At 33.1% G+C, this 17,668-nt stretch overlaps 1 protein-coding gene across 1 annotated transcript in view; it reads left to right on the top strand.

Annotated features, from left to right (window-relative positions):
* Window positions 1-438: 438 nt before the first annotated feature.
* Window positions 439-17,668, top strand: part of LOTGIDRAFT_140434 (hypothetical protein) — a gene marked incomplete at both ends in the record, with an annotated part of 22,978 nt that continues 5,748 nt past the window's right edge. The window contains 18 exons of the mRNA XM_009050213.1: window positions 439-483; window positions 823-933; window positions 1,936-2,040; window positions 3,447-3,546; window positions 3,609-3,742; window positions 5,542-5,708; window positions 6,252-6,348; window positions 6,981-7,119; window positions 9,027-9,105; window positions 10,100-10,304; window positions 11,729-11,820; window positions 12,671-12,824; window positions 13,258-13,367; window positions 14,866-15,000; window positions 16,161-16,218; window positions 16,580-16,664; window positions 16,788-16,872; window positions 17,422-17,515. Of these exons, the coding sequence (XP_009048461.1) occupies window positions 439-483; window positions 823-933; window positions 1,936-2,040; window positions 3,447-3,546; window positions 3,609-3,742; window positions 5,542-5,708; window positions 6,252-6,348; window positions 6,981-7,119; window positions 9,027-9,105; window positions 10,100-10,304; window positions 11,729-11,820; window positions 12,671-12,824; window positions 13,258-13,367; window positions 14,866-15,000; window positions 16,161-16,218; window positions 16,580-16,664; window positions 16,788-16,872; window positions 17,422-17,515 (1,995 nt within the window). The remainder of the gene's footprint in view (window positions 484-822; window positions 934-1,935; window positions 2,041-3,446; window positions 3,547-3,608; window positions 3,743-5,541; window positions 5,709-6,251; window positions 6,349-6,980; window positions 7,120-9,026; window positions 9,106-10,099; window positions 10,305-11,728; window positions 11,821-12,670; window positions 12,825-13,257; window positions 13,368-14,865; window positions 15,001-16,160; window positions 16,219-16,579; window positions 16,665-16,787; window positions 16,873-17,421; window positions 17,516-17,668) is intronic.

The following is a 17,668-nucleotide window of genomic DNA, read 5'->3' as shown; positions in this document are numbered from 1 at the left end:
CTTTTTGACCTTTCTTGATTGGTCACTCATTGGAATTCTGGTGGTAATTCTCTTCTAATTTGGCTAATTATGAATTAATTATGGACATGTGAGACAAACTGGTATTTTTCCAAGTTATTAGAACACCTCTACTTTCTATTCATATAAGTATTAGCATTTTCATAAATGAAAATAAGGGAACCCATCTTTAACATTCTTTTTATGAATTCTTTTACAAAGTTTCAAAATGAATTTGAACCTTTGTGAATTTGAGTACTTTGTTCTTACTAATCAAGTCAAAGTCTTGAAATTTAAAAAGGTGTCCTGATGAAGGTTGAATATTTGAAACTTGTTTGATGAGATGAGCTCCTGGAAAAGAATGTATTATTCATATTTGGTTTGAGACAGCTAATATCATTGTTATAGTGAAATTTTTCTTTTGTCTCGATTTTAGTTGCGGAAAAGAAATTGAAAGCAGCACAGGAATTGAGTGAAAACTTTGAGGTATACTTACATTTTTTTAATTGAAACTTGGTGGTAAAATGCTAAAGAAGTGAACCTATCTATCCCAAGAGGGACACACCAGTCGCCTCTCAATTGCATTTACCGAGATACTCCAGTCGAAATCTTGACTTCGACTACTTAATATTCAACCAACTCAGCACCAACCCGGACCTAACACAGTCTACAGCCAATAGGCCCTCCATTTAACTCCATTGGATTATCAGATTGCAAACTTTCCAATGAGATCAATGACAAATTTAAAGTTGGACACTCCCACTTCTTTCTTTGTTTCACTGAGGCCAATTCACAAAAAATTGAAAATTATTATTATTTTAACAGACAGTAGTATCATCACAACAATATCCACAGTTCCTAGCTGAAGCTATTCAAGTTTTTGTAAGAATATTAAAAGATGGAGAGCCGTTGTTTATTGCTGAACAACCCATGCAGGTTTGAGACCATTATTTATTTCAGAATTATTCACACTACTGTATTACCTGCGAACATCATCGCAAGGCTTCTCAGGTGCCTCTTTGCAAGCAATCCATGGGAGCTGCGGTGGCTCAGTGAGTTAGACGCTTGCTCGCTAACCTGAAGGTCCAGGGTTCGATCCCGACATAGGTCGAGATAATACCTTCAGATTTTTCAACCCGGTTTCCCCCTGTCAGTGATGTAGGTAAGAGGAACTGACATGGAAAAAGCGTCTAGTCGTTCGGATGAGACAATAAACCGAGGCCCCGTGTGCTACAGACTGTGCACGTTAAAGATTCCTTGACAGTTGGAAATCGAAAAAGAGCAGGCTAATGCCGATGTCCTGGTAAAGTTTCCCTCATTGCACCCTGCATGTCGTTGCCCGTCTTCATTAGCCCACATGGTGCAGAAAAGTAGGACGTGAAACTCATTCATTTCATTTCTCATTTCACCCAATGTATTTCAAATCTGAACTCTGACAGTTGTCCCCCCTTCCCTCTTGATCCTGTCTGCCCCCTGTTTGCACTCCAATTTCCAGGTTGATTGCACTGTGTACCAACAGTTTGAACGCTAATGAAACATTTTAACAGTTACTTTAAAGTGATACTACGTCTTAGAATGAACATAAAATTTAAGATTTTTAAACTTGGCGAATAAGAGTCAGTAGATATACCTTGTGTCATAAATAATATAACAGGATCCTTATATAATCCGATAAATCCAAAAAACTTAGTAATTATCCATAAATATGTAATTAACTATTGAAAAACGCTTAATATCAAGATTAAGCGTTTTTCAATAATTACTTAGTTTTATGAATTTTCCAATTTTCTAGATTTTACAGGGATTCTGTTGTAACTTTATGACACCAGGTAAGTTCACTGATAAATATATACTCATATTGACCATTTCGAGAGCTTAAATTTTATGTTCATTCTAAGACGTAGTATCACTTTAATAAGAAATTTTTTTTTTTTTCAGCAATTACGAAAGTTATTACTTGAAATTATTCATCGTATACCATGTAATGATCATTTGAAGAAGTTTGTTCAAACAATTCTATCTTTAATGTTTAAATTACTCAAGGTAAGTGGACTACTTTTATACTTACATGTGGGCGTATATTGTGGTTGCCCCTGTCGGTCCGTCCATTCACATTTACCTTGTGCTCACTCTACAGGCTACAATTCTCTATTGATTCTTTTGATTGTTTGTATGTGTGTCAATATCATTATGAAGATGTGCACTATTGAATTTGGTGATGATCCGATGATTTTCTTCAGAGATATCGCTTAAAACTCTGATATCGCTTTTTTTCACTGTTGGGGCTCGTGCTCACTCTACAGGCTACGATATAGAGGTTGTTTTACAGTTCACATTTAGCTCTTTATCAAGCTGCTTGTGGGCGTATTCGCTTGCGAGACTTGCCGCAAGCCTATGTTCTTTTAGGATTTGAGGTGTGATGACTTTATGATTCCAATGCTTTCTCATTAAAGATGGGTTCCCTTATTTTCATTTATGAAAATGCTAATACTTATATGAATAGAAAGTAGAGTTGTTCTAATGACTTGGAAAAATACCAGTTTGTCTCACATCTCCATAATTAATTCATAATTAGCTAAATTAGAAGAGAATTACCAACAGAATTCGGATGAGTGACCGATCAAGAAAGGTCAAAAAGTCTTTTTTGTTTATCCAGACTGTACAAACATGAACATTTATGATTGGTTAAAAGTTATGTTATTATATGCAATAAGAACATAATGATATGATTAAGAATACATGATAATTCATAAGAAACACCAATTAATCAAATAGTTTGCTTAATTTGACACTAAAAAATAAGGAAACCCATCTTTAATTGAGGTTCCAAGGCAAATGATATTACAGAACTTATTTGATGAATACTGACTTTGGATACTGATGTTGGCTATAACTCAGAATGTATTTTTATGTTTTTTTATGATTTTTCCAGGTTGAAAATGAAGACAATGTTTTAGTTTGTATAAGAATAATATTAGAACTACACAAACAATATAGACCACATATTAATGATGAAGTGAGTTTTTCGTTACTAAATACTATTTTTATACGCCCACATCTCTCTATGTGGACGTAAATTGTCGGCACCGCTGTCGGTCCGTCTGTCCGTCCATCTGTCAACATTTGCTTCTAAACACACTAGATTTTTTGATGGAATCAAATGAAATTCGGTATGTGAATACATATTCATAAAACGAAGATCAAGTTCGAATTTGAGCTATTTTCGACTGTTAGAAGCAGAGTTATTGTCCTTGCCCCAAAATCTTGAATATGCTATTACTCTCTTAGTTTTCAACCGATTTTGATGAAACTTAAAATGGATGTTATTGGAAACCGGGTTGAAAAATCCAAAGGCATTATCTCGACCTATGCCGGGATTGAACCCTGGACCTTCAGGTCAGCGAGCAAGCGTCTAACTCACTGAGCCACCGCGGCCCAATCACTGACAGGAGGAAAAACCTGATTCAAAATCTATAATTCAATACAGATCAATGTCTAGTATCTGGCTTAAAAATGACTTTATATTTTTCAGATTCAAGATTTTATGCAGTTTGTGAAAGGAATCTATAATAGTTTGCCCTCACACCTACCCAAGATATTTGAACCCCGAGCTACAACTAAAGTCAAAGACGTCTCAGAAATTAACATTGATATTTGGTTACAAGAGATCTATACAACAACCAATGTGCAAACAGATAAAAAGAATGCAGACAATGCAGCTATATCGGTAGGAACTAGTTATACAGTCAAGTAACTAGCGTTGAAACGGTTAATCAGTTAACCGATTTCGGGTAGTATTTCATGGGTAACCGGGTCTGATTTAAGGTAATCGGTTAACCGTCAATTTTATAAGAAGTAAAAAGACAGCAAGTTTTGTTATTATTTTTATTATTTCAATCGGGTACGAGTTGCTTCTTGACTGTCAATCAGCTTCAAGCTTATTAATATTCATGAGTACGGATTCATTGAGACAATAGTTTTATACCAGTTGTGGAACCAGTACACTGATTCGCGGCGACTTCAATGAAATACACCCATTACACTGACCCCACAACTGGTATAAAAACCTTTGATCTGTTAGAGACTGTAGCAATGAGTGACAATGGCGCCAGTCTGTCTGAACACTGTCAGGCCCGCTCGTAATCTTACATTGAAGTAGACGCGGGTTTGTACCGACAATTCGCTGGGAACTATCCAAAATCTTCCTGGGTATTTATTTACATTTACTCTAGGTTAGTTAACGGTGAGTTACCGCAGCAAATGAGGTTTTTGACCCCTTTTATAATCTTTAGTAATTAACCAGGATTAACCGGGTAACAAATGGTTATTGCCGACGATTACCCGGTTCGTAAAATTCACTAACCGTTTCAACACTACAAGCAGCCTAATTTCGTGCTAACCTATTTTTCATGCATTTCCGGAAAGAATTAATAATTTACATGTGCGACCTCGCGTGACCTCCGCATTTGCTTGTTTTGATAAACATGGGTTATCTCTACAATATCAGCTAGTAGAATGAATCCAGTAGTTTCAAGCAAGGTAAAATGTATTAATGTATACTTTGACAAATACAAAATGGAGGATCTCAGTTATTATCAAACCTCACAATTTTTTATCGGCCGAATTTCCTTACAAGCGGTAATCGGAATTCCAAGTGTTGTCTGCTAGAATGTAGTCCAACGAATGCAGTCACGTGATCAAGTGGTGGATTCCGTGTCAGCAGAAAAATTCTATGGAACACAAAGTGGACCATATTCTTATGTTGTTTCAATGATTTTTAGCAATAAATCATGCTACGTATCTTATTTTGTCAGTCACTATTTTTTTTTTTTAAATCGTGGTTCTTTGAAGGAATTGTCACTAGTTATAATGAATTGATAGTAAAAATAAATACTAAGAAAAGTTAATTATACCACCCGGTATCCATACAACGTTTTTTTCTCGACTTATTTATAGATCAAACATTGTACACGAAAAGTAGGTGACGCCTCGTATAACTATATATGACGCGAAATTACTTTTTGAGAAAAAAAAACGCAAAAAACTATTTGTACACGTATTTTGTTAAAGTCTTTTTTATTATTTTTTTTACCGCTATACGTGGTTTTCATTCTTGGAAAATATAAACCTTGTATAACATTTTGATATCTCCGGCCTATTGAACCAAAAACTTGTATAATAATACAGTATACAAGGTTTTTCATTTTCATCCGCAGAAAAAGGAACATTGAACCTTGTATAGTAATATATTTTACAAGGTTTTAAATCTGACTGTTTATATACGTGTTATTTAATTGGTGGTTTTTGAGTTATTTACAATCAAGCTAAGAATACGAGGTTTTGATCACAAGATCCGCGCTTTTACGAGCTTTCGAACGGTACCAAAAAGTCAAAATGACCAAATATGGCATATACGAGGTTTCAAGTGGTCACCCACGATATATGAGTATAGGCTGAAAATTGGTTTAAATTCATGAAGCTCTTTGGATAAAGTGAACCATTGTTTAAATGATGATGTAATATGGATTACTTTTTTACTTACAGTACAATATTATACCAAGAGGGATGCAATCTCTAAAAGTTCTAGCTGAGTTACCAATCATTGTTGTATTGATGTATCAACTATACAAAACCAATGTTCATCCAGATATGGCTGAATTTATACCTTTGGTCATGAATACCATTACTTTACAACCATTACCTGCTCAAAGGTAAGCTTAAAGTGATACTACGTTTTAGAATGAACATAACATTAAGTTCTCGAAATGGTCAATATGAGTATATATTCATCAGTGAACTTACCTGGTGTCATAAAGTTACAACAGAATCCCTGTAAAATCTAGAAAATTGGAAAATTCATAAAACTAAGTAATTATTGAAAAACGCTTAATCATAATATTAAGTGTTTTTCAATAGTTAATTGCATATATATGGATAATTACTAAGTTTTTTGGATTTATTGGATTATATAAGGATCCTGTTATGTTATTTATAACACCAGGTATATCTACTGGCTCTTATTGGCCAAGTTTAAAATTTTTAAATTTTATGTTTATTCTAAGACGTAGTATCCCTTTAAGTAATAACTGCTGCCTTTGATTTCAGAGCCTTGTTCTCACAGTTGTTGCCAAAGCCCCATAACGGCCTGGTCAAGTACTGTGCCATTTGTTAGATTCTCGGATATCATTCTTAAATCATTAACCAACTTTTACTGGTTAGGTATATTAAACTTTGATATATTTTTGAAATTTCAGATCAAGTCTAGCTTTTAATAAAGAAATATTTGTGGATTTTATAGCAGCTCAGATAAAAACCCTGTCATTTCTGGCCTACATCATCAAATTTTTTCAGGTAAGTTCATTTGTAGTTGTATTTTGCCCCGTGTTCTACAGGCTGTGCACATTAAGGAAAGTTAGCCCAATTAGGTGCAGAAAAGTTTCATTTCAGGACATATAGTGTCTTTGCCCCTTACTAGCTAACTGTTAAAACCTTTGCTTGTATTTCCTTGTAAACTCTCCAGAATCAACAATAAGTGATTTTAGTTTGGAACAACCTTGTGTATTCTTAAAGATGGGTTTCCTTATATTTTAGTGTCAAATTAAGTAAACTATTTGATTAATTGATGTTTCTTATGAATTATCATGTATTCTTAATCATATCATTATGTTCTTATTGCATATAATTAAGAGTTTTAACCAATCATAAATGTCCATGTACGATAGTCTGGATAAACAAAAAAAAAAAGACTTTTTGACCTTTCTTGATCGGTCACTCATTGGAATTCTGCTGGTAATTCTCTTCTTAATTAGCTAATTATGAATTAATTATGGACATGTGAGACAAACTGGTATTTTTCCAAGTCATTAGAACACCTCTACTTTCTATTCATATAAGTATTAGTATTTTCATTTTCAAAAATGAAAATAAGGGAACCCATCTTTAAACATAAAATGAAGAATAAGGTCAAGTTTATTTATTTTTAGAATCAAGTTAACAATCATGCACAACAAATGGTACAAGGTCTGTTAGGTTTACTATCATTGTGTCCACCTGAGGTAGCACACCATAGAAAGGAACTACTGATAGCAGCTAAACATATTTTATCTACTGATCTTAGAAACAGTAAGTATATTGTAGATCAAGGGCAATAACTTTACAATTTCTTGAAGTACAAAAGAATATGCATTAAGCCTGAAATTGAAACGATGAGTGTAGATTTTTATACGCCCACACATAAGATGGGCGTATATTGTAATCACCCCGTCGGTCTGTTGGTCTGTCGGTCCGTTCACATTTGGCTCGTGCTCACTCTACAGGCTACAGTTCTTTATGGATCCTTTTGATTTTTATTTTGTATGTCAATGTTGTTATGAAGATGATCCCTATTGATTTTCATGATGATCGGATAATTTTTCACCGAAGTATCGTGTCTGACTTGACGTTTTTCTCTATTAGCTATATTGTGCAACTCGTGCTCACTCTACAGGCTACAATTTTTTACAGATTCTTTTGATTTTTATTTTGTGTGTCAATGTCATTATGAAGATGATCCCTATCGATTTTTGTGATGATCGGATAATTTTTCACATATATATCGTGCTCACTCTACAGGTTACAATTCTTTACAGATTCTTTTGATTTTGTGTGTCAATGTCATTATGAAGATGATCCCTATTGATTTTCGTGATGATCGGATAATTTTTCACCGAAATATCGTGTCTGACTTGACGTTTTACTCTATTAGCTATATTGTGCAACTCGTGCTCACTCTACAGGCTACAATTCTTTACAGATTCTTTTGATTTTGATTTTGTGTGTCAATGTTGTTATGAAGATGATCCCTATTGATTTTCGTGATGATCGGATAATATTTCACCGAAATATCGTGTCTGACTTGACGTTTCACTCTATTAGCTATATTGTGCAACCCTGTAGTCACTAAAGACTGTTTAATCATTTCTGACAGCTGCCAGTGGGCGTATATTACCTTGCCTGGCAAGCTATCTTTTTAGTATTTTTATTGAACAATAGTTAGATTGGTATGAAAGGAACACTGAGGGAGATATAAAATAGGTCTTGTGTGAAGGGAAAATATTCAATAAAACGGTTTATATAAGGTTGGGATCATGTTTCATTACGGTAAATGGTAGAAAATCGTCTGAAGCTGAGGTGGTCGTGATAAGTGTTAGCTACCTTCTCATATATATAATATTATAGAGAGAGTCGTCTATTGATAGAAACAGATGCCTGTGGGTGACACAGTTAGTTTGAGACTTCTTGTTGGTTAATATTGTTGCTTTAGATATATTACTTGGTTCCCCCTCGACCACCTCCATGTACATATATATATATTATGCATATTTTGTACATATGTGTACGGAGCCTCTAAGGTGCAATTTTCCATACTTTTATAATTAACTCCCTTTAATGACTAATAGCACGGAATCCTCGCGTATTTTAGAAATTGTGTCATGTTCAAATGTTAAAAAATTGCTTTTCACGTATTAATTTGTCTTCAGCATTTTTAATTTTTGTTATAAACGATGAAAAGAGAACATATTAATATGCCAAGTGGAAGATAAACGCATGGGATCTGATTTTTCTTTTTACAACGTAATATGTGTTTGCATAGTCATAAAATAATTCCATGAAGCTGTATTCGATGGTTTGGTATTTTATTTATTTTTTGAAGAAATTTGTTAGTCCTTGTGTGTAACAAATGATGAAAAGTCAATTTTGAACTTCTAAGCGTGCCAAAATAATTTAAACTGTGTTAAAATGTTATTAATTATCAGTTTTCTTTTTCTTTCCTTTAAATCAAAGAATCGCGATTTATTATCCCAATAAATCGTATCGTTGAACGAGTATTGTTCAGTGTAGGAATCGTTGCAGCCCTTGTTTAAACGAATTAGTTATTTCATAATAGCGAAATAACTAATTCGTTAAAACGAAAAATATTTGATAAAATTACGGAAAATTGCGCCTTAGGGGCTTCGTATATATGACCATATATTATTAACCTATTATAGAATTCGTACCCTGTATTGATAAGTTATTTGATGAAACTATATTAATTGGTACTGGATGGACAACATACGATTCATTACGGTAAACATTTACTTTGTCTTACAGAAACATAGCACCATTAGGTAGTAACATCATAGTCTGGTCAAAATTCTTCTTGGGCGTTTTTGTGGGCCGATTGGATTAGGTAGATTAGCTATTTTGTGCGTTTGTCAGCCAGGAAGATTAGGCTAATCGGTAAATTTGTGAGCCAGTTTACCCAGGAGGTGGTTAGGCGATTCGATTAAGCTTTTCCAAGATGGCGGCATGTGGAAGTTGCTAATGTAATCAAAATAGCGGTCTTTCATTGGTTGTCAGCAGAGGCAGCCATGTTGCCAAATCGCCGATTTGAATTTTGCATTTGTGGACCACTGCTAATCTAAAACAAACTGCACCAAATCGTACTACCTAATCAAATCGGCCTACAAAAACGCCACTAGAATGATAGTAAACAAAGACAGATTAAGAATGATGCAAAACTCCACACAAAAGCAAAGAATATTATGAAATTGGCATGAAGCGATTTTTTCATACAGGTGTATTGATAAGAAGTACTAGAATTTGCAGCGAAAAAAATCGTCACGACAATCGCAAAAGAAGTAGGAATATGTTCTACTTTTACGCGAAGAAATTTTGCGCGCAATTAGCTTAACCAATCAGATGCGAGAATTTTGGCTAACAGCGTCAACGTCATATCATCATGACGTCAAAGATGGCAGAAAACGGCATAGCCGACTTATCAGTCCAAACAAACTCTAGGCCCACGAATTTCTTTGGATCCAGAGGAAATAAAACAAAATCTGGAAAATAATTAGAACTAGTTAATATAAACGCTAGCTTAATAGCAGGGCTTTGTTGAATGCCTCCATTTTGTCGCTGATGAGCAAGGACGTTAAAATAGCGATAATGTCAATCTTCGATGACAGTGGAAATCAAAATTCGTCGAGCGCTTTTATTTTGTGACGAAAAATTTCGGTTCGCACGAAAAAAATCGTCCCGTGGAAAACCACCTTTAATTGAAATGATCATATTTTTTCAGACCACTAGCATACAGTACACTAGCTGATTTAGTTCACCATGTTCGTACAGCATTACCATTAAGTGATCTATCACTAGCTGTTAATTTATTCTCTAAGAATGTACATGATGAATCACTACCTAGCAGTATACAGACTATGTCCTGTAAACTGTTACTAAACCTAGTAGAATGTATTCGACAGAAAAGTGAACAAGAAAAGGGAGATGTAAGTAATTTTTTGTATTATAACATGAAAGAAAAAAAATTTTTAACTGTAAATTATTAATATTTTACTGTAAATTGTTAAATATTTTACTGTAAATTAATGTTTTTCCTTCTAGTTGTTGATATTTTACTGTAAATTGTTAATATTTTACTGCGAATTGTTAATATTTTACTGTAAATTAATGTTTTTCCTTCTAGTTGTTGATGTTTTACTGTAAATTGTTAATATTTATTTTACTGTAAATTGTTAATATTTTACTGTAAATTGTTAATATTTTACTGTAAATTGGTAAATTGTTGATATTTTACTGTAAATTGTTTATATTTATTTTACTGTAAATTGTTAATATTTTACTGTAAATTGTTAATATTTTCTGTAAATTATTAATATTTTACTAGAATTTATTAATATTTTACTGTAAATTATTAATATTTTACTGTAAATTGTTAATATTTTACCGTAAAATATTAATATTTTACTGTAAATTATTAATATTTTACTGTAAATTGTTAATATTTTATTGCAAATTAATGTTTTTCTTTATAATTGTTGATATTTTACTGTAGATTATGAATATTTAACTATTATTGTTAATATATTGTGCTGTATCATTACTATTTTACTGTAATTTGTTAATATTGTTAATATATAACTGTAAATTGTTAATATTTTACTGTAAATTGTCCATATTTTCTGTAAATTATTAATATTTTACTAGAATTTATTAATATTTTACTGTAAATTATTAATATTTTACTGTAAATTGTTCATATTTTACTGTAAATTATTAATATTTTACTGTAAATTGTTAATATTTTACTGTAAATTGTTAATATTTTACTGTAAATTGTTAATATTTTCTGTAAATTATTAATATTTTACTAGAATTTATTAGTATTTTACTGTAAATTGTTAATATTTTACTGTAAATTGTCAATATTTTACTGTAAATTGTTAATATTTTATTGCAAATTAATGTTTTTCTTTATAATTGTTGATATTTTACTGTAGATTATGAATATTTAACTATTATTGTTAATATATTGTGCTGTATCATTACTATTTTACTGTAATTTGTTAATATTGTTAATATATAACTGTAAATTGTTAATATTTTACTGTAATTTATTAATATTTTACTGTAAATTGTTAATATTTTACTGTAAATTATTAATATTTTACTGTAAATTGTTAATATTTTACTGTAAATTGTTAATATTTCACTGTAAATTGTTAATATTTCACTGTAAATTGTTAATATTTTATTGCAAATTAATGTTTTTCTTTATAATTGTTGATATTTTACTGTAGATTATGAATATTTAACTATTATTGTTAATATATTGTGCTGTATCATTACTATTTTACTGTAATTTGTTAATATTGTTAATATATAACTGTAAATTGTTAATATTTGATTCCAGGGAAGACAGTTGTTAATGAGAATGTTAGAAGTATTCGTATTAAAATTTAAAACTATTGCTAAAACTCAACTCCCATTAATATTACAAAAATGGTAGGTATTGATTAATTTGATTAAAATAATTAGTAACGTCTGGTTGTATGGCATCCACACATACTTCGTCTTATACCTTGCCTGCAATAGTCACTTTTCTTGTATCATGGAATACAGCAATTTGAATGGATTGTACGCCAGTGAATTCTGCCAATCATAGAAGACAGAGTGACAGAATGCCTAGATTAATAGCTGTATTTACAAACTTGAGTGAGGTCTGAAAGCTGCCTATTGCAGTTGTAATTAGAATTTGATGTTATACAAAAATAAGAATCAATGAATTTATCCCAAGGTATAAGACACATCCACAAAATAAATGGTGTTTTTATACGCCCACATAAAATGGGGGGTGTATATTGCCGTCACCCCCTGTCCTTCCGTCCGTCCACAATTGCTCGTAAACACTCTACAACGTACTATTTTTGACTGATTTCGACGAATCTTGGTATGGTTGTTTGTCATCACCCAAGGATGAACCCTATTGAAAATCGGAAATATCGAAAAATATTTAGTATGAGTTATTGCCCTTGTTCTTGAAACGCTCGTAAAGACTCTAGAAGGTGCAATTCATGATGGATCTTGATGAAACTTGGTGTGAGTGTTTGTAATAACCCAAGGATAAACCCTATTTAAAATCAGAAAGATCGAAAAATAATTAGTATGAGTTATTGCCCTTGTTCTTGAAACGCTCGTAAACACTCTAGAAGGCACAATTCATGATGGATTTTGATGAAACTTGGTGTGAGTGTTTGTAATCACCCAAGGATAAACCCTATCGAAAATCTAAATATTTTTATTCAAAATTATTATATTACCTTGCCTGGCAAGCTATCTTTTGATTATATTTCAGTAAACCACAGCAACCGGCTACAACAGAGAGTAAAACATTAGATGGAGTGAAGAGCCCAGTTGATGTCAAACCGTTTGTGAATACAGATAATAAAGAAGAGAAAGTCTTCTGTCCGTCACTGATATCTTCAGAAGTCAAAGATAAAGAGGAAAAGGTACAGTGTCATAATTTCTGATCTTATTTTGTGCCACTTTGCATATGAGTTTTTCAACTCTGCATTCATTCAGAGCCTGCATTGCTAATAATATACAGTGTACTCTTTGATATCTGACATTCTGTGTAATCAGACATCATTTCCTGGTCCCAATTGATTTCCTTCTTAGGCTAGCTTTAAAAAAAACTCTGTGTACTCCGACATTCAGTGTATTACGAATAACGACGCTTATCAGTGGTCCTGACACTCAGAAAAATCTGGATAATCCAACATCTACTCATCACAACATTAACCCTGTGAACACGGTAATCACGAGAGGTATCGAACGCAGCATAAGTTGTTATCCGTGGACAAAATGATTGTTTTTCTCGGCTCTGATTTTGTTATGATATAATTTCAGACTACAGGAAAATTAGGTTCCACAACAAGTCAGTATAATGTCTATACTGTGGCTGATTGTAGAAGTTTGGTAAAAACATTAGTTTGTGGAGTTAAAACTATAACTTGGGGTGTTCTGTCTTGTAAAGCTATAGGCACAGGTAGGTATTTATAATATAAAGAGGGGTTGAGACCATCATCAAAATGTCAACCAGACTTTGACTAACACCTTAACAGTAATAGTCACCATTCTTGTATCTCGCAAATTTGTAAACAAAGCGATTTAATTGGATTGTACGTTAAGGCTCCCGCACACGGAGAGAATTTGTCACACGTCAATAGCGCAGCGCCAATGATCCGTGCTAGTTTCTCACCACACTACTCCCCGTACATGACGCGCCTTTCGCTCAACTATATCTGACGTCAGCCTATCACATGATCAATCAAAATGGCGGATTACTGTGTTAGTCACGCTTGTCCATGTCTTTGAATTCAGGAGATCGGATATTATAAAGGCAGGGGTAATCTTGCCATAATTCAACAAATTTAACCTCAAGGATTGCTTCTGTCACCTCTTCACTGGGCGCCGCCATCTTTGAATACCAATAACGCATGCGCGTTGTGTTCGTCATCTGAGAAAGTCGCGCACGGTTACTCACACAATGTGTGTCCTCGGCCACGAGTGGTCAAAAATATCAAACACGATAGATATTTTCCACATGACCACGAGTTGCCAAATGGACACTAAAAATTACCCGCGCTGTGCCATTTTCTCTCCGTCTCCGTGTGGCTATTTCAGACAAGGTTCGTTAAAGCTTGACAGACCTAAAGTAAAAGAGTGACTGAATTTTTAACCGTCTGCTAGCAACTGAGAGTATCTGATCAATCACTCCATGAAGTCGATCTGAGTGAATAGATTAAAAAATTGCCAATGCTGCTTTCTAGTTGGATGTTGTCATGGACAGGGCCTTATATTCTCAAAACGATATTAACGATAGGATGTCCTAGGGTCTTAATTTCTAACGCTGGTCCAACCATCCACTTGATCACAAATGTTTCTCATTGCAAAACTACATGGCCCTCTACGTTTTTATACGCCCACATGAAATGGGGGGCGTATATTGCTGTCACCCATGTCCGTCGGTCCGTCCACAATTTTTAGCTCTTAAACACTAAAAGACACAATTCTTGACGGATTTTGACAAAACTTGGCATGAGTGTTTGTAATCACCCAAGGATAAACCCTATTGAAAATCAGAGGAATTGAAAAAATATTTACTATGAGTTATTGCCCTTGTTCTTGAAACACTAAAAGTCATGATTCTTGCCGAATTTTGACAAAACTTGGTTTTATTATTCAGTACCACTCTGAAGATTGAATATTTGCCTTCTAGAGTTTTCACGAGCTAAAAATTGAACACGTTTTCAAGAACATGGGCAATAACTCAATATTATTCAGTGTCGCTCTAAAGAGTTCAAAAGAAGTGTATGTCTGAAGGTTGAATATTTCATACTGGAAATTGTTACTGTACTGCTAAATATTTTTATTCAAAATCAGAGCTGCCAGTGGGCGTATTTTACCTTGCCTGGCAAGCTATCTTCATTAGATTAAAACATAGGATGTTCAATCGATTTCGTTTCGTTTCGTTTCAGCTGAAATGAGCCTAGTTCAGAACAAGATGTTTTTATCTAAAGAAACATTAGTATATGTAAGATTAGTGAAATATGCTTTAAAGGCTCTAGATATATATACTATTAATGTAACTTCGGCAGGTCAAGCCTATATCAGACCAGCAGCGTAAGTATTACTATATTGGTATATATAAGGCCATACAAAATAAATACTCTGTTTTACAGGCCTTTTTTTCAAAAATCGGGGCGAGAGGGAGAATTTATTATTAAAGTTAAGATTGCATATATACGCGTCATGTGGATCCCTCATGCGTCATCCGTCAAAAATCGAAATGGTTGGTTTAAGAGGGTATGATTCCATATATGCGGAAGCGGTATCCGTCGAATGGTCTCCGTCATGCGTCAAAAAAAAAATTGCCGGGTGTAGCGATTTTTGACGCACCCGGACGCCTTTCCGAGCAGAGATCTCCCAAATGTGACGTATTTGGAATATGGAATATGGAATAACATTTGACGCATGACGGATCCGCAAGGGCCATTTATGTCCGCATGACGCGTATATGGAATCTTAGCTTTATAAGAGCTTTTAAGATTTTCAACTGGAATAAATCCGAGCGAGCCAAAGCATTTATTATTTATTACCACAAATTTAATGTACATTTAATATTGAGACAACAATCAGGTATTTTTGGACCTGTAAAACAGACTATTTATTTTGTATGGCCTAAATGAAAATAGGAATGTCAGAATTTTGAAATTGTGAAAAAGTTCTGTGTGTGTCCCCTCTATACACAATGCAATGAAAAAGAAATACTGCTTTAACTCCCTAGGCACCTTCAGAAAAGGTAATAAAACTTAAAGATGGGTTTCCTTATTTTATAGTGTCAAGATAAGCAAACTATTTGATTAATTGGTGTTTCTAATGAATTAGCATGTATTCTTAATCATATCATTATGTTCTTATTGCATATAATTAAGAGTTTTAACCAATCATAAATGTCCATGTATGAACAGTCTGGATAAACAAAAAAAAAAGACTTTTTGACCTTTCTTGATCGGTCACTCATTGGAATCCTGCTGGTAATTCTCTTCTAATTTAGCTAATTATGAATTAATTATAGACATGTGAGACAAACTGGTATTTTTCCAAGTCATTAGAACACCTCTACTTTCTATTCATATAAGTATTAGCATTTTCATTTTCATAAATGAAAATAAGGGAACCCATCTTTAAATTTAGTCCAATTTTTTTCTGTTCCTCTTTGGATATAGGACCTGTCACTTCTGAAAATAAGTGACCAATTAAATTTATAACATGAATTGTAGGGTACAAACAGTTCGAACTAAAGAGGAAAAGGAAGTTTTAGAACATTTTGCTGGAGTTGTAAGTAATTAAACCAAATCTTACAAATTGATTTGATGCTGTGTCGAAATATGTTTATACGCCCACATTATAATGTGGTCGTATATTGTCGTCGCCCCTGTCCGTCCGTCCGTCGGCCCATCGGTCGGTCCAATTGGCTTGTTAACACAATAGAGTCAATAGTTTTCATCCAATTTAAATGAAATTTGGTATGATCAATTATAATGATGAGATCTTAGACATGTTCGAATTTGACGATCTTTCGATGAGCATTTTTGAGTTATTGCCCTTGATTTATGAAAAATTTGTTTGTGAACACAATAGAGAGTACAGTTTTCATCCAATTTAAATGAAATTTGGTATGATCAATTATAATGATGAGATCTTAGACAAGTTCGAATTTGATGATCTTTCGATGAGTGTTTTTGAGTTATTGCCCTTGATTTATGAAAAACGCGTCAAAATTTGTTTGTGAATACAATAGAGAGTACAGTTTTCATCCGATTAAATGAAATTTGGTATGATCATTTATAATAATGAGATCTTAGTCAAGATTGAATTTGACAATTTTTCGATCAACATAATTTGAGTTATTGCCCATGACTTGGTAAAAACGCATCATAATTTGTTGGCGATAGAGGTGACAGTTTATGTCAGAATTTTATTAAATAATGTGTGTTTGTTTAAATCAACAATATCTTGCACTAATTAGATTTTTGGTATGATTTGACACAGATGGGTGACTGCCCTTGATATACTGAAAATGTATCAGGAAAGTGGGCGTATCTTGCTAGCCAATCACTTGTGTATTAAAAAAAGCAGTCAATATTTTATTATAGATTTAATTGTGAACCTGGCAATACTCGACTGAACCGGCTTTAGTGGAGAAATTCTTTAGATCATGGATTCTGAGTGTATTAACGTGCAGTAGAAACCTAGCATCTACAACTGCATTGTAAAAATACTAAGTTTGATGATTGATTTGAAATGAGGCTGCGTTACATTAAAGTGATACTACTTCCTAGAATGAATATAAAATTTAATTTCTCAAAATGGTCAATATGAGTATATATTCATCAGTGAACTTACCTGGTGTCATAAAGTTACAACAGAATCCCTGGAAAATTGGAAAATTCATAAAACTAAGTAATTATTGAAAAACACCTAATCTTGATATTAAGCGTTACTCAATAGTTAATTGAATATTTATGGATAATTACTAAGTTTTTTGGATTTATCGGATTATATAAGGATCCTGTTATGTTATTTATGGATAATTACTAAGTTTTTTGGATTTATCAGATTATATAAGGATCCTGTTATGTTATTTATGACACCAGGTATATCTACTGGCTCTTATTCGCCAAGTTTATAATTTTTAAATTTTATGTTAATTCTAAGACGTAGTATCACTTTAAATATTAATTATATTTGGTTTCAGTTTACTATGATGAGTTCGTTTACATTTAAA

This window comes from Lottia gigantea (genome assembly GCF_000327385.1).
Source record: "Lottia gigantea unplaced genomic scaffold LOTGIsca_147, whole genome shotgun sequence".
In the NCBI taxonomy this organism is placed as follows: domain Eukaryota; kingdom Metazoa; phylum Mollusca; class Gastropoda; family Lottiidae; genus Lottia; species Lottia gigantea.
This window is presented reverse-complemented; position numbering and strand designations above follow the sequence as displayed.